At 38.6% G+C, this 24,226-nt stretch overlaps 3 protein-coding genes across 3 annotated transcripts in view; 1 reads left to right on the top strand and 2 right to left on the bottom strand.

The window, feature by feature from the left end:
* The window catches only part of SMG6 (SMG6 nonsense mediated mRNA decay factor), a 147,916-nt gene extending 147,160 nt beyond the window's left edge, over positions 1 to 756 (bottom strand). The window contains exon 1 of the mRNA XM_072429141.1: positions 527 to 756. Within this exon, the coding sequence (XP_072285242.1) occupies positions 527 to 611 (85 nt within the window). The 5' untranslated portion in view covers positions 612 to 756. The remainder of the gene's footprint in view (positions 1 to 526) is intronic.
* A 77-nt stretch (positions 757 to 833) lies between these two features.
* On the top strand, positions 834 to 9,242 carry SRR (serine racemase). Its single transcript, XM_072429161.1, has 8 exons — positions 834 to 1,278; positions 2,478 to 2,649; positions 3,312 to 3,426; positions 3,492 to 3,595; positions 4,378 to 4,497; positions 4,577 to 4,651; positions 6,287 to 6,496; positions 8,922 to 9,242. Exons 2-8 carry the CDS (start codon positions 2,479 to 2,481, stop codon positions 9,093 to 9,095), a joined length of 969 nt encoding a protein of 322 aa, XP_072285262.1. The 5' UTR covers positions 834 to 1,278; position 2,478; the 3' UTR covers positions 9,096 to 9,242.
* On the bottom strand, positions 9,163 to 24,226 carry TSR1 (TSR1 ribosome maturation factor). Its single transcript, XM_072429149.1, has 15 exons — positions 24,074 to 24,226; positions 21,497 to 21,600; positions 19,860 to 20,076; positions 19,274 to 19,408; positions 18,259 to 18,689; positions 16,701 to 16,854; positions 14,509 to 14,699; positions 14,067 to 14,263; positions 13,827 to 13,989; positions 13,105 to 13,215; positions 12,874 to 13,006; positions 12,344 to 12,460; positions 11,303 to 11,443; positions 10,738 to 10,812; positions 9,163 to 9,440 (listed from the first exon to the last, which is right to left on the bottom strand). Exons 1-15 carry the CDS (start codon positions 24,186 to 24,188, stop codon positions 9,262 to 9,264), a joined length of 2,463 nt encoding a protein of 820 aa, XP_072285250.1. The 5' UTR covers positions 24,189 to 24,226; the 3' UTR covers positions 9,163 to 9,261.

Raw genomic sequence — 24,226 nt, 5'->3', positions numbered from 1 at the left:
TCTGTATTAGTCTGTCATTTGCAATCCCTATTTAATGTACAGCGCTGCGTAATATGTTGGCGCTATATAAATCCTGTTTATTAATAATAATAATGTTCGTGAAAAGTTCTCCACACTTCCTGTCTGCTCAGTCTTACAGGAAATGAGGAGAAATGTCTCTATGGCCTCTGCATGTCAATGAACCTTTCTACAGCACACATAATAATAATAAAGTTTTGACTTCCCATGGAGTTTATTGTTTACATGGCAGCACATGGCCCCAGCCTCCTCCTGGACAATGGCTGAAGTATGTGACTACCACTCCCCTCCCCTGCATGGAGTATGTCCAGCCTTCTGTACAATGGAGTCAGGAAGGAGACGAGTTCACCCCACAGCACCCGATACCCGTGTCATCCCTCCTTTACATCTCCTCCGCCAGGGGGCGCCTCTGACACCAGGGGGAGCTGTGTAAGGCTGTGCAGTGAGGGGGCGTGTAACTCACACAGCCGCCAGAAAGAAGTGCTCGGCCAGCTCCTTCTCCACATACCTCGGCTTCCCGCGCTCTCAGCGGCTGCCAGTAAGTCTCGCAATTCGGAGGCAGATATCCTAACCCTCTCCAACGTCGCCGCCATCTTACCAGCGACCGCCAGGAATCAAAACAAGAAGTGAAGTGTGAGACGACGGCGAGTTCACTGGTCCAAACTACATGCCTGACACTGCGCGCTGTACGGAATTGGCCACGGGGATGTGTAGTACGTCCAGACGTAGCGTCGGTGGGCGTGGCTTTATTTTGTACGGAACGGTGTGGTTTGCGCTGCGTGATGTGTGGGCGTAAATGTGTCCTGGTAGGGTGGTGAGGGTTACACGGCGTGAGGTGTGGGCGTAGCTCTGCCCTTTTTGGATGATGTGGGTTGTACGGAGTGACGTGTAGGCGTAGCTCTGTCTTTCTCTACAGGATCACATTAAAAAATCCGCCAACCTTCGGACCTGAGGAGTGCCGAATTTCCGAAAATTCCGGATTTTTGAATTGCCTATAATTATAATGTATTATCGCCATCTAGTGACAACTGACAGAACTACACCCAAATGGAATCGGCTTCTTGCTCCATGAGAATGCAACTAAGGATCCGGATTATCGATGGCCGGATTTTCGATTGTCAACCTGTAGTTGCATGAGCTACGACGTGTGGGCGTGGTCAAGTCATTGTACGGAATGGGTGTTTGCCGTATAAGTGTACCCTGACCCTGTCTAACTGCATGGTGAGATTACAACATACACAGCAAACGTCTGTATGCCAGGTAGGTCAGGAATATGGGATACATGTACTTGGGGTGTTGCTTTGCTGTTCAGACATAACATTTTTATAGGGAGTTCAGTCCCTTCCCTAGTTTCCAATACATTGCCATAGCTGAGACCTTCATGACTGCAGCTGAGCAAACCCTGTGTGGAAAATACCATGGAATAGAGTAAACCCTGCTACAGGTCATAGCAAAATACTATACAACTATTAAAAATACAAATGATCAAGATAAGATTAAATGCTCATTTCAGTCAGTAACGCATTTCACCACCTGGCTTCTTCAGAAAGACATTCCAAGAAGTCATGCAGACTTTCAAAAATTCAAAGCATTATACATCAATGCCCAAAAAAAAAAAAAAAATGAAAAGATAAAAAGAAACAAAATATTCAGTAAGAATAACTTTTTATACAATGAATGTTTTATAGTAATTCAGTCAAAGCTTTTGCACCTACTTCTTATTTAAAGTTCTAAGTCATCACCAGATCCAAAACTTCTTTCTTTTTATGTTTGACGTCAGATTCTTGACACCTTTTTTGCACATAGAAGATTTTTGGATCAAATTTCAAATAATATAAAGACTGTCATTTTATTAGAAATGCCGTTTACCATATGATTTACTTGCATGAATTAAAAGTTGAAACCCATTCCTGTGACCACTAAGTATTGTCTTTTGTTATCCTAACATACAAGTGACATAACCACCTAAAAATAAATCACAGTCTGCTATATGTATTACTTTTTATTTGTTACAAATCCTGTAAAGTTTCTTGCAATAGAGTACATATGGATGGAAATTCGACCAATGGACAATAGTACAAAGCGCAAACGCTGCATTTATATTCTGCACAGGGACATGTTAGGGACCACTGGGGTCTTAGGGAAAGTAGCAGCGTTGATAAGGAATGGATGAGGCACAGAGAAGCTTCTCCTGTTCTGGCATAAACGCCTCTGCATTAGACATCAACTTTGTCCTATCCTTCTACTGGTTTTGTAGGAACATGAAGGTTGTAGTTTGGCCCCTGGGACATCCATTGGCCCTAGAATTTTGACTTGGGAGCTTATTAATATTGTCTATCCATATCACAAATAATCCATTGAAAATTAAAACTGAAGGATTGTTTGTCTTGTATAACATGCTGAAAGGGTTTTTGGGATTTTTAATAATCCAATGTAACAGTGTTTGCTTTGTGTTTCAGAATGATGACTTCCACATACTGTGTTACACTAAAAGATGTGCAGGAAGCTCACAAGAGAATCCATAATTTGGTCCATGTAACTCCAGCCTTGACTTGTTCCAGTCTTGATGCACTCGCTGAACGTAAGCTGTTCTTTAAATGTGAACTTCTACAGAAGACCGGGTCTTTCAAGGTAAACAAGAGTATTAGCTTTTTGGTTTACAAGAGGGTTTCCTGGCTACCCAAGGATTAAAACACACATGTATTTTAGACATAATTCAAAGTTTTCCAATAAAGAATAATGGAGAATACATTAACTGAGTACTCCAGAGGTCATTTTATACTAACCTACACCTTGTAGAAATTTAGAGATCCTCCCCTATACTAATGGCTACCAGCACAGGTCAGATCTCGATGAAAATTTGTGTAATGTGCTTGACATTATTTATCTAAATTTTAGGTGAGATATTACCGATTCTTTGTAGACTGTAAAATCTCCATAAATCTCTGTAAATGGAGTACATCCCAGAAGACATCACCTTCATTCCTCATATCTCACACAAATTTTCTTGCTTGAGTTGGGACAGCTTTTGACTTTACTCACCCAAATCCTGTAGTGATAATCAGTACAGTATCCAGAAGTAGAGTTTTTTACTTTAGTATTGGAACATGAAAATTTCACGATTAATCTCACCATCTAAATTTTCTTTAAATGGCGGTTATCATTGATAACATCTGGGAATTTTTTGGAGAGTAGCCGTTGGCTAACAAGTAAAGGGATGGTACAGACTAGTTGGTCAAATGTTAAGTCAGTTAACCTAAAATATAATACTGAATAAAGATTTGGTGTTACAGATTCGAGGTGCATTAAATGCAGTGCAGAGTCTACCAACAGACACACGTAAGGCAGTTGTGACTCATAGCAGTGGCAATCATGGACAGGCATTGGCCTTAGCAGCAAAAATGATGGGTAAGTCCTTAGAATAATGTAATATTGCAAGGCTTACATTTTATTTACCATGTGTTGTATCTTAGGCATTCCAGCACATGTGGTGGTCCCACGGACAGCTGCATCATGCAAGAAAGCTGCAATATCTGGTTACGGTGCTGTAATAGTGGAATGTGATCCTACAGATGAAGTAAGAAGTGGTTTCTTCTACACAGTCAGGCTTATTAAAAAGGGTTATGACACATAACTTTTTTTTTAGTATGATATTATATGCAGGTGTATTAAAACTTATGTTTGAATTCCGAAATTCTGTACCTAACCTTTAACCTCAATGTTTTATTAGTAGGAGGTGCTTTGTCATTTTTTAAGGAATGTCGCTAAACAGTGGCTAATTGTTAAATACCAAGCTGCCCAGCAACTACTGGCACACCTTCATTAGTAAAAAAAAAAAAAAGCCACAGATGCACTTCAATAAATTAGGAGCCACATACCTGTGCAGTTCCCTTGGTTGGGTACTTCTCTGTACATCTTTGATATATGATTTGTTGTCTAAATAATGGGTTAGCAGAAACAATTTAGCTGCAGATAGGTTATATATGCAGTTCAGAGTGCTCTTGGCTTTGGGAGTGGGAGCAGTCTAATTGTTTAAAAAACAATTGTTGTAGGGAGCAGCCACTCTTACTCATTATCCTCCTCAACAAATTTATATATATATTTATAAATAAGGGGTCCCCAAAAAATGCATGCAGCTAGCAAGACTCTGAGCCCAGTATATTTTGGCTGTAAGTAGTTTTGGGAAAATGGACCTTTAAAAGTCTTTAAAGTCTTCTTGTGAGATAGCAAGACATGTTTGTTTTTGCTCCCAACATGGCAATTCTATAGCTTGCACAAGATGGGATAGTTCTACATTTTCTTTATATGTTGCACCTTAACCAAACCAACTTGAAGATTTATTTGTTTTTTTTCCCTAAGTCCCGAACAGCAGTGGCAGCAAAGACTGTAGAGACAACTGGAGGTATTTTGGTTCATCCAAATCAGGATCCAGCTGTCATTGCGGGTCAGGGAACCATTGGACTTGAAGTTCTAAAGCAGGTATTGATAAAGAATTATCAGCTCTGCCATGGCCTGACAAATCATTATCAATGCTAATACATGTTATTGGAACTGGCAGGTGCCAGCAGTGGAGGCCTTGGTCATACCAGTCGGAGGAGGTGGCATGTTGTCAGGAATAGCTGTTGCTGTAAAGGTAAGTGAACATTCCTAGTAATTGTGTTTTGATTTATGAATATAGATTCTGTAAAATCATTATTTTTGATGAATAGGTTGAAGGATAAAAAAAGTCTTCCCCTTTGGGTATATTGTTGCCTAAAGGAGGGTTGGAAAAGACTGTAGGCCAGCCCAGGATAACCCCTCCCATTACTATCATGTCTTAGTTTGTCATAAGCAGTTTTAAGCACATGACCAAATCACAGAGAAGTTTTCCTTTATGAACTTTAAGAAAGGGATTTTAAGGTGAATAAAAAGATATATATATATTTTTGGTCATCTGGTAAGAGATCCAAAAAGCAGTTTGAATAAGGGGTAGGAAACAATACAAAATGTGAGGAATAAACCTGGGAACACCCTGTAGTGAGAACTGTCAGATTGACAGTAGACAATGAAAATGTTGGAGTAGAGAAAGTAGAGCTCCTGGTGTACAGATACCGCTGATCCACCAGGGTATCCAATAATGCCATTAGAAGATTCAAGTTTAGCAAAGCATAAACTTGAATGTCAGGGAGTCCCACTAACAAACACTTAGGGAGTAAAAGTGGCAAAAAATAGCAGGGCCAAAAACTGGTAATGAAAGTGTTCCACCACAGATCATCCCATCACAGAACAAATCTGTGTTAAAGGGATGAGAGCCTGTATGTTTCCCAAGTGTCTACAGAAAACAATCAAGGAATGAAATCAGTCAGCAAAAAAGACTAAATAGGTGTCCTTTTTTGGAAAAAAGAAGAGTGTACAAGTTCAAGTTGTTTTGTTACTGGAGCTAGGGGACTTTAAGAAAAATAACAAAGACCATGCAGGTTAGATGCTGCTTAGTTGAGTATCCAGACTAGCACTTCAACTAGAGTGCTGCCTGCATGTGTAATGGCAAAAGACACCTGTATGAAAGAGAAGCTAAAAGTCTTCCAGCAGGTCACCGCAGCTGGACAGGGACAGGGGCAAGGCCTTGGCCACTTGCTCCATGTGTTCTAGCAGTATAAAGGATGCATTGCCTCACTGGAAGAATCTCTTTTAAGGCAAAGTAAGTTCAGCCAAAGGATTAGAAGCCCCTTAAGTCACGAGCAGACCAGATACATAATCTTTGCATGAGTATGCTTTTAGTCTCTTCAGTCATCGACTAGGAACTTCATATTTAATCATATAGCTTTTGACTGTAGCAGGTACCTCGTCCAGCAATGTGGGACACTGCTACACCCAGCAAAGCTAGGGAGAACTTCTATTATTATTATTATTATTATTATTATTATTCTATTCTAAAGAAGCAAAGGATAACATGATTCCAGTATGCAGCTGTCATAAACTTTAGAAGCCAAAGACCAAGCAGTTCCAGAACTGATAATGTAGTTTTAGGAAGGAAAGCAAGACTGGCCTTCGTGTCTCAAATAAAAATTTTGCAACTGCAGAGCTGTATTCCAAAGGGTACAGCGTAAGAAGAAAGGCATCATTATTTTTACTTGGACTTGTACAAACTGTGGGCAACAAGTGAGCGTAGGATGGGCAGAGGTCATTTAACAGGACTTTTATTTTTATCTTTGTAGAGCAAGCAAAATATCACAGTTGTTTACAAAAATGTAGATTTCTTGTATTTTGAGCTTCATGGTATTGTCCACAGACAATTAAACCAGATGTAAGAATATATGCAGCTGAACCCCTTAATGCAGATGACTGCTATCGCTCAAAGGTGAATGGTGTTTTAACGCCAAATCCTCAGCCTCCAACAACTATAGCAGATGCTGTGAAGACTAGCATTGGACCTAACACATGGCCAATTATAAGAGACCTTGTGGATGATGTGTTTGTAGTCACCGAAGAAGAAATTAAGGTAAACATATGGGGAACAATAATGCTAACTACCTTTGAAAATGTTGTAAACAACACTTTTATAAGTAACTGACCTAGCAAGCATGCAGGCAGTGAAATCAGAATTCCTAAAGTGCATACTATTTTTTTTATATTACCAGATTATTAATCTTTTGAAGCAAATTGTGACCATGCTTCTGTATGGTAATGGTGGGTGGAGTCTTGTGCCCATTTACTTATCAGTTTAGTCCAGTGGTCGCCAACCTTTCGGACCTAAATCCACAGAAGCTTGGCTGCGCATTGAAGGAGCCATGTGTCACTCAAGTTGGCGATCGCTGGTTTAGGCAGTGATTTTCTGATAAGAGATACTCTATGAATACCCACATAATTAGTCAGATCTAAAGTCACTGGATACATTTATATCCTACCTATACACACTTCTTAGAATTACCAAAAACTATGAAGTGCCTACCATGATATAAAGTCATGTAAAAAGTAGTACAGCCCATGGAAATGGGTAACTTTTTCAACGTTTGGACAGGCAATCATTTATTCTTTAATTAAATAGTTCCTACAGATAAAGGGCATATACTTCAAAAACATACCACAAAATATTGACATGGTGAATTTATTCTTGTAATCTAAATTTACAGAACTTCAGATTTGGCACATGGACTAGGCTAGTGCACCCCCTTATATTTACAAACATTTCAAATTCAAGAAATTTATGTTGCAAATTAGTGGTCAATATTAAGATTTTCCTTTGGGAGTATGCAAGTGGAACCCTTAGGTACCTATAGTCTGGTGTAGTATCATTCCAAGAAGAAAAAAAGCTCTTTATGCCCCCTATATACAAGTTGTGGATACCTACAAGTATAGCAAAGGACTTTTTAAGATTGCCAAATTAGTTGAAATTGCTCATTTTGCCATACAGGAAATCATTTTCAGGTGGTATAGATTTTAAACAACTGCTACATTGTCCAGATAAGAACAGTCATTCTGAAGCAGTATGCTGCTGACTGAATGTTTTAAGACATGTTTGTGTAAAGTAAAAATTATATATTTGGTGCAAACTAAAGACAGCATTTTGGAAGAGTCCAAAACCACCTGTGAAGGATGGTGGTAAAAATTGTATAACGTAGGTTTGCATTGCTACTTCAGGACCTGGGCAATTTGCAGGTATTGTGGTCTGCATTGCATCAAAGAAAATGGGAGGACCTCTCAACATAATGATCAGAGTCAACAACAAATGAAAAGCTTGAGTAAACTAGTCTAATCAAAACCTTTAAATTAATCCTTTTGAAACAGCCTATGGTAAATAAATCAGCATTTTGTATCAAAAACTCGTCAAAATTATCACCAAATTGATTTCAGAGGATCACAGGCAGGTAAATAAAGGGCCTTCAAAAAGTAATTTCTGTCAAAACAGGGCAACACCAGCTTCTGCTGGTAAAGGAGTGTTTACTTTTGGTACTGTGCACCTTTCCCTCTATTGATTTATTTTTTTTATTTTTTTTTTAATGATGCAAAAGACATCTCCCTCTGTTTCTATTCAGCTTTATCAACTTGACCTGTGACTACTGTTTGAAAAAAACCTGTTTAAATGTGGAGAAAGTCAAGTTTCCCCACAGGCCTCTCTTGAATTTACCAATCTGCAACTTGTGTAATTCACTGCACATTTGGTGTATTATGAAGACCGTTGTCAGACTGACCCCCACTTAGTGATATATTTTGTAATTTGATGTTGAACTCTTTTGACAGTCTTTATTTATCTGTACTAGCCAAGTCTATATATTAGGCTACAAGTGGAATTCCAACATCAATAAACTGATGCAGAACAACCTTAATGTTATAATCTTAGTCTTTGGCATAAATTCAGTTTATGGACTGGGAAACAGAGATGACAAGTACTTACCCAGTGTGAACCGCCCTTACCCATTATCTAATGCAGCAGTCTTTAACTCCAGTCCTCAAGGGCCAAAAGAAGCACCAATATTTTTTTTTTTTTCATTTTAAAGAGTCCAAAAATAGCTGTCTTTACCAAATTAAAGGCTGCAATGGCCCTAAGCTGTCTAGAAAGTTGAAAGAACAATTACCACTTTTGAATCACTCATTACTTATAAAATGACACAGCTGCAGTCTCTTGTTTGCCATACAATGTTTTCAATAAGGCACTTAGCACAGGTTTAAATTTCACAACAAGTTCACAACTCATCATGTATATGTAGTTGAGCCCTTAGAGAATACTTCCAGGATTTCCTGCACAGTAGGTTAGGTTACATTGTTGTCCCCATGACAGCATCCCTACTTAGGCTACTACTCCCTCTCAAATAATCTGTTACCTTTATGATCAAAAAAATCTTATATTTCTAAGCTTTCCCACTGCAAGTTTAGGGCCTGCTATAAATCTAATGTTTTGACATTCATTTGCTTTTGTCCCTATGCAGCAAGCAACGCAGTTGGTGTGGGAGAGGATGAAGCTCTTAATTGAACCCACAGCTGGTCTTGGTTTGGCTGCTGTCCTTTCCAGACGTTTTCAAGAGACAGCACAAGATATACAAAACATTTGTATAATTCTTTGCGGAGGCAACCTGGACATGAGCAGCTTAGATTGGGTATAGGCACCGCAGACAGACAGCAGCTGAATGACCCTAAGAAAATTGCAATTCTCCACAGAAAACTGATGACTTTTCTTTTCTTAAATGTGTTATTCACTCAGCTTAAAATAAATACAAATCCGAACAAAACATTTTGTTTGGGCACAAAAATATTTGAGTAATAAATGAATCAATCCATTTCCACTTCTGCTGGGTCAATCTCAACCTCATTCTTCACCCAAGTCACTGGAAGAGGTATGTATGGGTCATAAGTCCATTTAGGATAAACCCGCTTATACAAGTTCATTAGTACTGTGTCCTGTGACTTCAGCTGTCCATCAAAATGACACTTCATGTGGCCATGTGTTCCTGATAGGATAAAAAAAATAAAGGCAAAGGATTAGTTAAGAATCCCAGCTTGGCATACATGTTGTTATCCTAAATTTTTTTCCACTTTCACAAGGATATTGAAGAAACTTTGCTGCAGTGAATCCTGTACTATAAAACTTCTAGTGATTAGCTAGTTCAAAAATGCTGTTTGCATGTAGATCTGACCTCTGAAACCAATTACTGTCAACTGAGGCCCTGGGTTTTGACAAGAAGGATGAATTAGTTCCTAATGTCCAGAAAAGACAAAAAACAAAAGCCAGTATAAATAATGTCTACAAATAGAGCAGTGCATAAGGTACTTGCCAACCCAGAGAAATTTTCAAAGAATATGCGCAAATAAGGACAAATCAGAGGGGTCTAAAGGCAAGATTGTACTTTGTAAACACAATGCTTTGTGTATACAATACACAATCTTGCCTATAGACCCCTCTGTTTTGTCTTTATTTGTGCATATTCTTTGAATAATTCTTAATGTCTCAACAAAGCTACCTATTGTCACATATACCAGATCATCACAGCCTAACCCATTCTTAAGCCACATCACAAAGGATGGGAATGATAGTTTAGTTAAAAGAAGAAATCCTCTTTAAAATGATTTCTTAATTATTGAGGTAGTATCATACAAGCAAATATGTTCCATTTGTATAGGGCAAATTAAGATGTTTGTGTCTGTATATTTAATCTTTTCTGCTCCTGTACTTTATACCTAACATGGAACAGAGCTATTTTTATATTTCAACTTTAGGCCTCTGTTGGTGATAAATATAAGTAATACACATATTGTTTTTATGGAAGGGATACGCCAGGCTTTCTTCTGACAATAGGAATCAGTGTCCCTTAAAACAAAAATTAACTATAATTATAATTATACTATAAAGTATATATTAATTTACATGTTGTCCTGTTTAAAAAAAAAATTGAAATGTATAAAAGAAACAAAACAAAGAATAAAAAGGAACGCAGGAGTAATTAAGACATTTTAAAAAGGAATACATTTTATTAAAACGTGAAAGGTTCTTTTAGGTCATCTGTGCCATTTTTTTCAGAATATGGTAATGTTCAAAGTAGAAAAGACTGGTGTGAGTAAAACTGGTAATACACAAGGGGGTTATCAGATGTGTTTATTAGAAATAAATAAATTCAAATGTTTACCTCTCTAAAATTGTACATGTTCAATACTTCCTGTCAAACCAACAGCACACCATGTAAATGAACCAGCTGTTAAATTGCATGTAAAGTTCTTTATAAAAGTAAAGGAAACATACGCAGCACTTACCTAGAGGTTCTTTGATATGTCCCCGTCGACCCCACTTTGTACGTAACTCTACTGGCTTAAACCACAGTACATCCTCTGCAAAAACATAACCACTTGAGTCAGGATAGAGAAAGATAACTGTTCCACATTACAATGTTATGCCTGACTGGGAGACATTGTCCTTCAATATAACACCTATAGACTCCTACAAAAATTCCACCTGAACCCTAGAACTGCAGCATAATTTATTTTTTGGCAGTCATAATACATATAAAACAGGGATTCTGGGCTTCCTAGGCACACAAAGACAAAGGAAACTAAATACAATATTTGGAATGTGTTTTTGTAAGATTACATTACATAAGATATATACTAGGTTCACATCATAGTGAACCCATCAATGGTCACCCCACCTACAGATCCAGAGTTTACAAAGGTAGAAGCTGTAGTTACATATTTTTCCACAGCACCTTCTAGTAAAATCTGGTGTTGAATACTGTGGTATATTTAAATAACAATTGCTTCTGAATTATTTGGTCCACTTAAAATCACAAGCAACAGTAAGGGATGACATTTATTACTTTACCTCTGTTGAAGAACATGTAGCGGACTACAGCTGTTTTTTTCATGATCTTAAATGGATGACCACTAAGAACGATTCTCTTGATTATCATCCTGTCTGGGTTTACATTCAGCAGGGAACCAGTGGCAATCAAATCATGCATCCCTACAATACAGAAAGGTTAGCAATTTTTTTCTGCCTTGAGAAATACAACAACATTCACATTCTGCTTGCATACCACCAAAGTATGCTGTCTATCATTGTATAAGATGCATTTCTAGATGTCCATCACAAACAAAAATGGACACTGCCTAAAAATAAGTATGTGGAGCTTTGACACAATAAGAAAATGTAATACCTAGGGCCAGAGTTTTAAATATAAGTATCTTGAAGAAAGTAGGCAACCGTAAAGGAGTTGAAATCCCTTCATAATATACCAAGATTTTTTAAGATCTATACTTATAGGTTAAATTTCAGATTTTTAAAATCGGTACAGGTAATGTGCATCATAATGCAACAACACAGTAAACTGCGACACACAGTGTCTGTGTGCTCCGATCCATTTCCTGGGGGCATTATAAAAGTATACATGACTGATTTTCCGACCACACTGCTCTGCATGAGTCTTAAAATGCCTAGCTTTGAAGTGATTTTCTTTTTTTTACATATTGATGTGCATTTGTTTTTTCACTGCAAGAATCAATTTTTTTATAACACACTATAACAAGTTGTGCTGCATTTAAATAAAGCATGCTCTATTTGCATATACAAGCATAACTCATCAGTATGAGTGTTTCTGTGCAGCTATACTATAATGCTTAAAAAAGTAAAAAAATGTAATCACAGCGTTTGTACTGCCTTAAAACCCCACAATAACCCCTGTAAACACACACTGAGGGGATGCTTCATTGCTGGGTGTAAGTAGAAGGCGGCTGTAGTTGGCAGCAAAATGAAATCACCGATGAGGCCTCAAAAGAGCAAAGAGCTTCACAAAGTGACAGTGGTACTCTGAATAGATAAATAGCTATTAAAAAAATAAATAAATAATAATAAAAAAAACCTTACCGTTATTGCGTTGCCTAAACATTAATACTGATGCAGGTGGGAAGGTGATGGGAGCATATACAGTAACAACCACAGCAGTATCAGAGCGCAAGAAACGTTCCGATTTGTGTTTGTCCGCTGTAAGAAGAGAAAAAGAAAATTATTGCAATATGAAAGTCATGTGTATATTTTACTGATTTAAAATAGAAATGCCCCCTTTTAATGCAGGAACCTGGTATACAGTCTGGAAAGTAGACTGTGAATTCTGTCTGTAACCACCTATATAGGAAAAAGCACTAGTGGTCAACTACTCTTAGTATTAGGCAGCCATCTCTGTTTCGGTACTGTAATTTGGGTATATTTACAGATAACACAAATATAAAGAAAAAATTTACAAAATTAAGGACATAAGAAGCTATCAGAAGGGATTGCACAGACAAGCAATGCCTTAGCTCCAGAAATAATCTAATTTCCTTATTTAATAATGGTATATTTCCCAGACATATGGGGAAATGTAAAACTATTGGGACATAAGCAAGCAGTTTTCATACCAGATGTGTGTTGCGAGTACAGGGGTGATGCCCGGAAACGTCGGAATCCACAATGGAAGATCAGCTCTTCTTTGGCTTTTACTGGTTCGGTGTTCCCAGGATGTCTTTTCACCAGCATATTTAACACAGACATCTGTTAAGGTTAGAAAGAATTAAACTGTACAGATCTGCACTTTAATCAGAGGTCACCAAGATATTGTTCACTAATGTTATGGATGAGCTTAAACTTACCTTTTGTTCATGAGGAAGAAGAGAACACATGACAAGTGGTACTCCCTGTTTGAAGTGCTCCATTACAGAGACTGGTACTCCACTTACATGTACCGTAACGTACCATCCAACCTGAAAAGAGATCAAATACTTTATCATCTATAGTATATAGACAGTTAGGGCGTCCGGCCAGTCAGGATGAGCTATAACAGCCAGGTAACTAGCATTTTCCTAATGGCTTAAAGATGGGAAACCAAAAAATGTACAGATAAAGTACATAAGGTGACTCTTTACCAGCAAATAATTTAATTTTCTGCCCATCCAGTCCACTTGTACACCCCAGCTCTATTAGGTAGGCGAGGAGACCTGACATTTCTCAGTAAAATTTAAATGTCTCCTTCCCACCTTCATCTTGTAAGCAAACCATGAAAGGAGTAACAGCAGACAAATTAGTTACCTCCCTTTCACTCTGTTCTCACCTTGAGCTGCAGCTCAACTGACTGGCTTCTTGTTTTGTTCTGCTTTTCCTTTACCTGAACTGGGCTTGGTGAATACTCAGGTACTTACACTGTTTACATTTAAAGTAAATACATTTAATGATTTTTAACATTTTCTAATGACTTCTATTGTCTTTTCTATATCTGCTTTTAGCTTTAAAGAAATAGTGGCCATTATATTTCCCAAATGACGGTCAATGAACCCAGGCTTTTCAAGCAATGTACAGTAATAATGAACTATGTTACCATGGCACCTTCATCCTTCTCCTCCTCAAGTTCTCTAAAAACACGTTTTCTGGTCCTGAAGAAGTCATGGAATTGGAAGATGCGAGCATAGTCCCTAGGAAGATTTTCCTTCGGATCCCATGGTGATGTACGGAAGCTTTTCAAACCCCGGTACTTCTGGAACCTACACAGTGAGATACCAATAAGCTCAAGTAGCGTTCAGCATGCTGTATTCAGAAAGAACAGAAGACTGGTCTGTACCTGGTTCTGGCCAGCTGATCGCGTGGAGTGTCTACCTCATCTGGAAACATTTCATCTTGCCGCTCCTGCTTGTACTTCTCCAACATCTGTTCTTCCTCTGCCTCATCCAAGTTTTCATCATACTTGTCATCCCGAGTGCTGTCTGGGATAGTCACTGTCTCACTTTCCTCTTCTGCTTCTTCAGCACTATCTTCCTCCTAGAAGCAGTAAACAAGGATAGCAGCATTAACACATGATATACATTTTTTTAACTGAGGTTTTTAAAATTCAAGCTATCAAATGTTTAAAGCCATTGCTAATAAGACTAAACAAAGAATATCAATGAAAAAACAATGACGGAATTTTCAGTTCTACCTTTTAAAAGGAACATGTTTAGATGTTTTAAAACCTTGGTCAGTTACTATGAATTACAAAAACAATTGTTTTTTTTTTCTCTCCACACCTCGGAAACTGCTTCATCCATTTCATCTTCTTGCTCATCATCCATATCATCATCTTCATCATCGTCATCATCCTCCTCCTCACTCTCGTCTTTTACATCGCTTTCCTCATCGTCCAAAAACCAGGCAGCCTGATAGTTGGATGTACCTTTAGGAACCCTTTTCTGGATTTTCACATTTTCCTTTAAAGCATCTGTGGGAGGAAAAAATAGTAATTCCACTTCCCTAAAAAGTGTGCTTGATTTTGAAATAGATCTAAAACAGCCTTGCCTGTAGTCTCCCTGCCGCTTATCCTTTGCCCGGTGCTGGCTTACCCAGCATTGTTCTGCATTCTATTTCTGTGTGTATGCAGCTACCTTGGTAAAAGGAGGCCTAATTTTTAAATTGGCGCAGTAACAAGCACAGCAGGAATATCTTTCATATTTGATAAAGAGCCACGTAGAGGAGTTTCTGCTAGAAAATAATATTATAAAAGTGATAGTAAGCATGGCTTCAAGAAAGACAGAAGTTGTCAAACAAACTTACTCTCTCTTTATGAGGAAGTAAGTAAACAGGTAAACAATGGAATAGCAGTTGATATAGTGTACTTGGACTTTGCTAAAACATTTGACACTGTACCCCACAGACGGGTAATATGCAAGTTAGGGTCAATAGGTTTAGAAAAGTCAATCTATAAATGGATAGAGATCACATCCAGAGAGATGTAATTATTGATTCATACTCTGAATGGTCTAAGGTTATTAGTGATGTACCCCAGGGTTCTGTGTTGGGACCTTTACGGTTTAACATCTTTATAAATGATATAGAGTTTGGGATTAAATGTACCATTTCTGTGTTTGCAGATGACACCAAACTATGTAATGGAATTAAGTCCATACAGGATGTCTATAATCTACAAGCAGACCTGGATGTACTGTTTGATTGGGCAGCCAAGTGACAAATTACATTTAATATAGATAAATGTAAATTATGCACTTGGGAACTAACAACATGCATGCTTCATACTGTCTAGGGGGAATACATTTGGGGAGGTCAGAAATGGAAAGGGATCGGGGGTTCTGTTAGATCAAATACTTAATAACAGCATGCAATGCCAAGCTGCAATATCTAAAGCTAGTCAGGTACTTTCTTGTATTAAAAGAGGAATAGACAGCAGAGATGGAGACATTATTCTGCCCCTGTACAAAGTATTGGTCAGACCACATATGGAATATGGAGTTTAGTTTAGGGCACCAGTTCACAAAAAGGACATTGTTGAAATGGAGAGAGTGCAGAGAAGGGCAACTAAATTAATAAAAGGAATGGAGGAGCTCAGCTATGAGCAGAGATTAGCTGAATTGAATCTATTCTACCTTGAGAACAGAGGTTTAAGGGGGGATATGATCACCCTGTATAAATATCTAAACAAACTCTCTTCTCCATTATTCACTTTGAGATCATTACAAAGAACATGAGGGCACGCTTTGCGTCTGGAGGAAAAGAAGTTTAAGCGCCGGATAAGGAAGGGATTCTTCACTGTAAGGTCTGTGAAAATGTGGAATCAGCTCCCTCAGGAAGTAGTTTTAGCAACTACTATAGATTGCTTAAAGAAAAAGCTGGATGTTTTTCTAGAATCACAGAATATAACTGGGTATTAAGGCTTTAAAGTAAAAATAACAGTGACTGTTGATCCAAGGAACATCCGATCGCCTCATGGGATCAGGGAGGAATTTTTTTTTTTCCCCCTCTTGAAGTAAAATGTACAAGTTTTTTTTTGCCTTCCTCTGGACCAACTTTGTCTTATATGGTTTTATATCTGGGATATGTTTATTTCCTAGTGGTTGAACTTACTTATGTCTTTTTTCAACCTAACCTACTATGATACTATCTTACCCAAGGGACAAATCTCTTTAAACTAGTGAGAGGTAGCAGTGTCTAAAATTTAACACTGCAGGCATACAGGTTTGAACACTGAATGAGCAGGAGTATCTAGGTACCCTCAGATACCAGGAAGTGACCTTTTTTCTAGCAGCAATGAAAAACAAAAAGTACAATTTTTTTATGATACTGGTATACACAAATAACATGTCTGAAAATGCCTATCACACACAGGTGTGTGTACAGGTGGGGTAAGGAGATAAAAAATAAAAGACACTTTCAATTTTACATCTTGAACATGACATTGTTCAAGAGAATGCCATGCTAACAGACTCACTCTCTGCTTCTCTGAGCTCCTCCTCAGTGGGCCATGTCTGCTCCCCCTCCATAGGGTCAGGAACCACCTCGGTCTGTAGAGATTCTTGTGTGGACAGATTAGCTTTCATTAGAACCTTCACATCTTCTTCCATCTCTGCGTTATTAGTTTCATCCTATAATGACAAGTTACAAAGGGATACGTTTGTATTTTTTGTATAAAATACTGGTATTTCTCTAACATCTACTAAGGAGACAAAGTTTCACATTTGGTAACTTAGGTTTCTATTCCCACCTACAGAAGATATGTACATCCTACAGTTCTGTGCTTAGTCTTGCCCCTTTAGCTTTCTTTCATTAGGATCTGCGTTTTAGAGGCTGCAACCTAGTCTTTTCATATTTTTGCAAGTTTAAATGGAAAATGTTTCTTCCAGATTTAGTAACAATGTCCTGTAAACTCTATTATTATTATTAATTATTATTATTATTATTATTAAACAGGATTTATATAGCGCCAACATATTACGCAGCGCTGTACATTAAATAGGGATATAGAGTTTACAGTTTTATTGTAAAATCCTTTAATCCGAGCCTACAGGGGAACTGCATCTCTATCGCTTCTGATTGTTTCTATTCATTACAACTCTGACTGCTTGCTACAATTGAGCAGGAATAGTATTGGAGAAGTTATAGTTCTTACCAGCTAGCCTCAATTTTTTTTTGCCAAGTGTCCCTTACTGAGTTGCAGTACTAGAATGTACTCTCAGTATTTAGACACAACTCAGCAATGACAGCTCATACAGACTGAAGGATGGTCTAGGTCAAGACCTGGTTACGTGTATACTTCAAGTTCAAATAATATTAGTAGAAAAGCTAGGATATTGTCAGAATTGTTTTTAAGTGCTAGCCAAAAATGTTGTCTCTAGATATAACATATAACACCAAATGTTGCGGCTTGAATATTTTTAATTGTGGCGTTTACTGAAAGTTCTCTGTTAAAGGGGACCCAAACTCAACATTTTCACTTTACCTACCTAAAAGGGTAGACAACCCTTATATGTAAAGAAAAAAAAAAAAAAAAAAAAAAAAAAAAACCCCCCCCCCCCCCCGTTTGTATTGTAGTGATTACTGCGGTCAAGACAGAATCGAGCACAAAGCTTCCCGGGATACGTCATGCATCCCGGGAGGCCCTGGATGCTCCCTCTGTGCATGCTCTCAGGCACATCTCAGGCATGTGCAGGAGCCCTTTCTTTAATGGAAGAAAAAAATTGCCGATTTCACTGCTCATGCATCATCTTTTTCCATCTACGTCACCCGATCTCGCACCTGTGCCGTGCAAGATGGGCAACGTAGGAAGAACCTGGAACAATAGAGAAGAATATGTCCTCTGCGACACGCCGAAAATGGATACCGGGCCATTGCCGGACCCAAATCAAGAAACCTCCCGTCGGGTGTGCGGGATTACATTTATTTGTTTTTTTTTTTGTAATTTTAGGTTTAGTTCCGCTTCAGTGTCAAAAGTTGTTAAGTTATCCAAAGACTGAGAAAAGGTCAGCACCTAGCACACCAATAAAACATACCGCCATTTCCACATCCTGTCCTTTCTTTGCCTTGCCTTTGTGGACACGAGGGTTTAATGGGTAAGGGTCTGTAGGGGCATCAATCTGACTCATCTGGAAATCACCATGGCCAACAAGGTGAATCAATCCATTGACACTGAGTTCCTGTCCTCTCACATAACCAGACACTTTTAATGTTCCCACTAGGCCAGTGTCATCAGAAGGCTGGAAGTCAGCTTTGTGTGCCAAAATGTATGATCTGCGGTTACGGTACGCCAAACGTCTTTGCTTTTGTGTGGCCATCTGTCTTAAGAGTATCGCAGCCTCCTGTGCTGTATCAAGGCTGAAGAGCTTGGCATCAGGAAATCTCTTCTCAATTACTTTGCTTAGGTGTTTCTTTACATCCGTCTTTTTCTTTATTGGAATTTCATTCAAACCTTGCACAGCAACAACTTAAGTAAAAAAAAAAAAAAAATATTGATCAGAAATTATACAAATAGATCAACTGTCCTCATTACAAAAAGATACAAAAATAGTCTGTGCTAATATGAGACTTTAGGAAAGAAAAGTTCTGTAAAAACAGTGTCAGATACCTAACTTCACTGCAAAACCTGAAATATTAAATAAATAATCCTGAAAAAAAATAACTCTTGCAACAAACAATAAATAAAGCAGCTGATTGTTTAAATCAAGAAAGTATTCTCTTCTTTCATTAAAATATATTTATGCCATTTTTTATCCAGAAACACAAATGAAAAATGTCTTTTGTTTACGTACACACTGCTACACATTTTGTGTTGATAACCAGCAAGGTGATTAGACATATGGTATTGCAAATATGTAGGTTTCAGTGAAGCTTTCAAGAACAGCAAAGGAAATCAAATATACGCTCTTCTGGAAGAAATAATTAATATCTTGTTGCACTTGTAAACATTCACTTTATGACCACGGTCATGTATATCATGTGGTTTTCCCACTAACAGCACAAAGTGTCTAAACCAAGAACAAACTAAACCTATGTAGTTATCATGCTTACCGTAACTGGGCAAGCCTTGAGCAAACAAACAGGATAAGCAGTAATCGCCATAACTGTCCCATCCTTCCTGAGGATCCAGAACAAAGAGGAGGGTATCAGCCACTTTAGCCAGGTCCAGCAAGGAATGCAGATCATCTGAGTACAGAGCATAAAAATACTTAGGTTACCCATATCAACATTCAGCAACATATTTACAGTAGAATGTAGAGTGAAATATTTTGGAAGGAGCTGGGAGGGTTAAAAACTTTTTTTGTTGCCCATGTCTTCCTTAGGAAGTTTTCCCTCAATTTCTGTCTTGGAGCCTCAAAAGCAAAAAAGAAGAATGTTTTACAGTGTATGTAGCAATGGTATTCCCCACTTTGACAGTTGTCAGAACTGGTCTTGGCCATCAGAAGACTACCCTTCTGTTCTAGGGACATCTGTAAAGTTTTGCATTTCTCTTTGTGTCTCTCAATGACAAATGTTGACCAAGAGAGGAAATTAATTAGTGAGGATGACAACAAACTTACAGGCCTTTAAACCATTCCTGTACTATTTAGATCTATAAATATATTTTAATACAGAATAATAAAAAAAAAGTTCTCACCTTTGTTTGCTTCAACAAAACACCATCTCTGCTTCTGCTTAGGACAGACAAGAGCAAACTGGCGGCTATTTCCTTCATCTTGCTGCAAAATTTCATCCTCGTTACCCTTTACCAGCCCTAGAAGATTGTTTGTAGTTGTCCTAGAATGTAAAGCAACCACTACTACAAGATGTGGTGGTCCATCCTTACTTCCTAGGTGACGTTTCTCCGAAAGAACCTGCAGATGGTGAAAATCATTACTTGTAATGTCTATACAGTGATGCTTTCAATAAACCAACACACATTTCTAAACTAAATATTATCTGCATGCTTTTAAATAAAAGCACCACATTTTACAGTGTTCTCCCACGCCTTTTGGCTAGGTGCACCACCCGGCACGTTTCAGTTACTACCCAGCTGTTTTTGGGTGGTTACTGAAGAGTTAGGTCACAATACAGAGGCTGCCACCCGCCTACAGCTTCTTCCCACCCAGCTTTAAAAAATTACTGGTGAAAATACTGTTTTAGGTATAATCTCTCCACAACAACTACCTTGAGATATAAAGAAGACAATATTTACTTTATACTACTACATGAGGTTACCTAAACCCTGAAATTTCACTTTTTATAAAAGGGTAAACAACTCTTCTATGTAAGGTAAAAATTCTGTTGTTTGTTTTTTTTAAGTGCAAAAAAAAAAGTGCAGCACCACAATCGAGAGTGAATGAGAGCGCAAAGCCTCCCGGGATACCTACATCACGTATCCCAGGAGGCTCTTGGGTGCTCTTTCTGTGCATGCTGAGCATCAGCCTTTTTGCGCAGAGAAAAAAATTGCGGATCTCACGCATGTGCAGTGAGATCGGCAATTTTTTTTTTCATCCTACGTCAATCTGTCTCGCGCCTGGGTCGGGTGATGTAGGATGAAGACCAAGGACAGATGCTGGGCCTCGGGACAGATGCTGGGACAATGCAGGACCCAATGCAAGACACCCCCGGATGGATCAGACTGCCCTGCAGGGTTTAGGTTAAGTGTTTTTTTTTTTCAGTTTAGTTACTTTTTATTGTGTTTTGTGTCAAGGCAATGGTCCCCATTACCAACCTAAAATTTACTACTGTGTCTGGTAATGATGTAGAATAAACCACCAAGTGCTACAGGGGGCACAGGAAATCAACATTCCTAAATGTGAAGTTTCTTGCACCAGACTTCAGAGGATGATTTTTTGTTAACAGGGCAACTTTCGGTGGCTCCAGCAATGGGAAGTGTATTTTTTTATATCTTTTTTTCTTAAAAATGGACATCAGTGACTCTACATCAGATATATCTCCAAAGCCTGATATTTGTGGTGGCATTGTGTCACTTTTAGGATTTAGTAGCCAGCTGGTTGAGATAAAGCTGGCAAAGTGGCAGATGTCTTAAAAATGTTTTTATGTCGTTTTTTCCCACAAACACAACTGTATAGCATGTTTATTTTTAGGCACATTTCACAATGAAGAGCCCTTTATTTTTCTTTTAGTAAGTAGCAGTATCTGTGTGCTACCTACAACAAATAGGCTTACAGAATATTTAATTTGCTATGTAATCAAATGATCCCACTCAATACTAACTTGTACAGATGTCAATAAACACTTTGTAATGCAAAATAATGTCAAGATACTCACAGCATCTTTCCTCTGTCTACGAATCTGGTTGGCTTTATGTCTTCTATCCAGTTTGCCAAGATCTTTTTTAATCTTTTTACTTAGTACTTTTGCAGGGACACGTCCTGGAAACAGAAATCAAACAGTTTATGTAGCAAACCATTACACCAAAATACACAGATTCTAAATCTGCAATATCAGGGGAACCAGAAGAAATTACTTGAAAAACATTTTCACAGAAGCAGTGTCTGTGAAATGCAGAACTTCTTATCCGGTTGCAGGTCTTGGATGTTCTAGGTACAGCAATTAAAGGAAAAAAAAAAAAGGATCACTTACCTTTACCTTTGCAGATCCACTGATCCCTCCAGAGGTTCCGGGATCGTGGTCTGCATCATCCTGGTATCCTCCTTCGTCCCAGGACAGAGGAAGCACCGAGCGCCACCATTTTCTTTTCCCTTCTTCCTAAGTACCCGATCCCGCAGAATGCATGCGCAAAATCGAGATCGGGCATGAGCAGGAGCCTCCTGGGATGCATGTTGTATGTACCCTGGGTGGCTCTGCACTCCCATCTTGTCCTAATCGTCATGTTTTTAAACCCTCCACAAAAAAAGAAGTTAATTTTTTACTTATATACAAGGGTTGTAAAGTAAAAAGTTTTCTTTAGGTCTGCTTTGAGAAATGCATTGAAGCACCTAGTATGTATGATGCTTCTTCCCTGAAACCTCAGAGTCCAATGACTACAAATACCTGGCAGCAGTTCCAATAGGAAGTAGGCCTGCAAAGACTTTTTAAAGTGTTGCAAGTTGTCATTTATAAATACAATGTAACAATATTTGTCACAGCAATATTATACTATTTTATCTGGACAGAGTCCATGACATAAAAAGATCTGTACGCAAGCAGCCTGTATCTATTCATGGGAACCAATTAGATCTTTCCTTTTATACCTCACTAAACACTAGCACTGCAATTTCATTTGTTTTTACTAAATATTTATATATTTTATGTGTGTGTATCCTCATACAATGAGCTGAAGTATTTTAGACTAAAGTGGAAACCTGCAGCCTCCAGGGATACTTCCATCACATATCCCAGAAGGGGTGTGCTGCTCCTTCTGCACATGCTGAAATGGAGCATGTGTCATCGGTAGCTTTCTGTAATGCAAAGAAAAAAAAAGGCTTCATCTCACGCATGCGCAGTAGGATTTGCATTTTTTTTATTTGGAGAAAGACGTGTCACCTGATTTTGCGCCTATGCAATGCAAGTTCAGGTATTGAGAAGAATTATTACATTATTACACAGTATTTATATAGCGCCATCATATTACACTGTGCTGTACAAAGTTTATAGTCATGTTACTAACTGTCCCTCAAAAGGGGCTCACAATCCAATATCCCTACCATAGTCATATGTCATTTATAGTCTAAGGTCAATTTTGGGGGAAGCCAATTAACCTCACTGGATGTTTTTAAGATGTGGGTGAAAACAGGAGTACCCGGAAAAACCCCACACAGACACGGGGAGAACCTGCAAACTCCATGCAGATAGTGTCCTGGCTGAGATTCGATCCTAGGACCTAGCGCTGCAAAGGCTGGAGTGCTACCTCTGAGCAACCAAGCTTTAGAGCAGAAGTAAACCCAAAACCTAAAGAAAAAAAAAATCACATCTTCAACCCCGCAGATCAGGTTTCTTCCATCGGGTCCCACGTCATTCGCGGTGCAGAGAGCGCGCCAACATCTTCTCCTCTCTTCTTCCTACGTCACATAGATCGTAACATAGATCGGAAAAATACTTACCGATCTCACTGTACATGTATGGGATCATTATTTTTTTCCCTATTGATGAAAAGGCTTGAAGAAAGTAGCCCTTTTATGTAGAGTAACAATTCTAAGTTTAGGTACGCTTTAAGTAGTTGTATCAAAAGGAAAGCTGTCAAAACTATGACAAGAAAAAGGAAAACCCAATATACAAATGAGCAGTGTTTGAATACCAAAGTCCTTCCCAAAACAAGCAGTTGACAGCTAAAGTTATTTTATAAGTTTTAATAAATGTGAATGTTAAAGCAAAACTTTTGTGTGAAGGATTTGAGTCTCTCACACACTACCATAGCAGTCTGTCCCCCAACATGAAGGCAAAACAAAAGGGACAAGAATCATTGCCAGTTGTCACCAGAAAACATAAGATACAGGTGTCCTCACTGGAACATTGTAAGTGGCCTCAGCTATATCTGGGGACTTTCTGTGTATGTTTATTGTTGTGGTTGTTGCTTTCTGTGTCCCCACTGAAGGCATTTTCATCAATTCCTGACTCTCTGTACCTGTGTCACCCAGACAGGAAGTGAGTTAAACCAGTAACATTAGAAATAAGTAGGTGCAGAGATTTTTAGAAGTTCGCCCTTTTGGTGACAACACATTGTAAGGGCTCCTGTAAGGTGCAGCAAGCTCTTCTCCTGAACTCCTGGAGGACAAGTGACATGAGGACCCCTTGGAAGAAGCGCAGCCAGTGGTGGTATCGGAGCCGTGCAGGAGACACGTGGGGCAAGCACGTGTCACATAGACTACGGCCCTACGTGTGCTATAACCCTTCCCCCTCCCTCACCTTTATTCTCCCGGTCCTGCGCTCCCCGGCCTCGGTGTCTACCAGTCTTGTGTGCTTTATTCTGCTGTTTGAAGGCCCCTGGCCGGTGGGCCACTTGCTTGTCTCCCACCGCCATGATATCCTATGTTCCGGCCTACTGACTGGCACTTCCGT

This window comes from Pyxicephalus adspersus, chromosome 1 (assembly GCF_032062135.1).
Source record: "Pyxicephalus adspersus chromosome 1, UCB_Pads_2.0, whole genome shotgun sequence".
Lineage (NCBI taxonomy): Eukaryota > Metazoa > Chordata > Amphibia > Anura > Pyxicephalidae > Pyxicephalus > Pyxicephalus adspersus.
Note: the sequence above shows the minus strand (reverse complement) of the source record. Positions and strands in the feature narration are given on the sequence as shown.

Excerpts from the sequence above, each read along its gene's own strand:
- TSR1 (XM_072429149.1), bottom strand. The coding sequence starts at position 24,188 with ATGGCGGTGGGAGACAAGCAAGTGGCCCACCGGCCAGGGGCCTTCAAA. Across the intron at positions 19,409-19,859 it reads TTTTGTTGAAGCAAACAAAG|ATGATCTGCATTCCTTGCTG; the intron begins GTGAGAACTTTT and ends CTCTGTACTCAG. Across the intron at positions 18,690-19,273 it reads TCAAGGCTTGCCCAGTTACG|TTGTTGCTGTGCAAGGTTTG; the intron begins GTAAGCATGATA and ends TTTTTACTTAAG.
- SRR (XM_072429161.1), top strand. The coding sequence starts at position 2,479 with ATGATGACTTCCACATACTGTGTTACACTAAAAGATGTGCAGGAAGCT. Across the intron at positions 4,652-6,286 it reads GAATAGCTGTTGCTGTAAAG|ACAATTAAACCAGATGTAAG; the intron begins GTAAGTGAACAT and ends TATTGTCCACAG. Across the intron at positions 6,497-8,921 it reads TCACCGAAGAAGAAATTAAG|CAAGCAACGCAGTTGGTGTG; the intron begins GTAAACATATGG and ends GTCCCTATGCAG.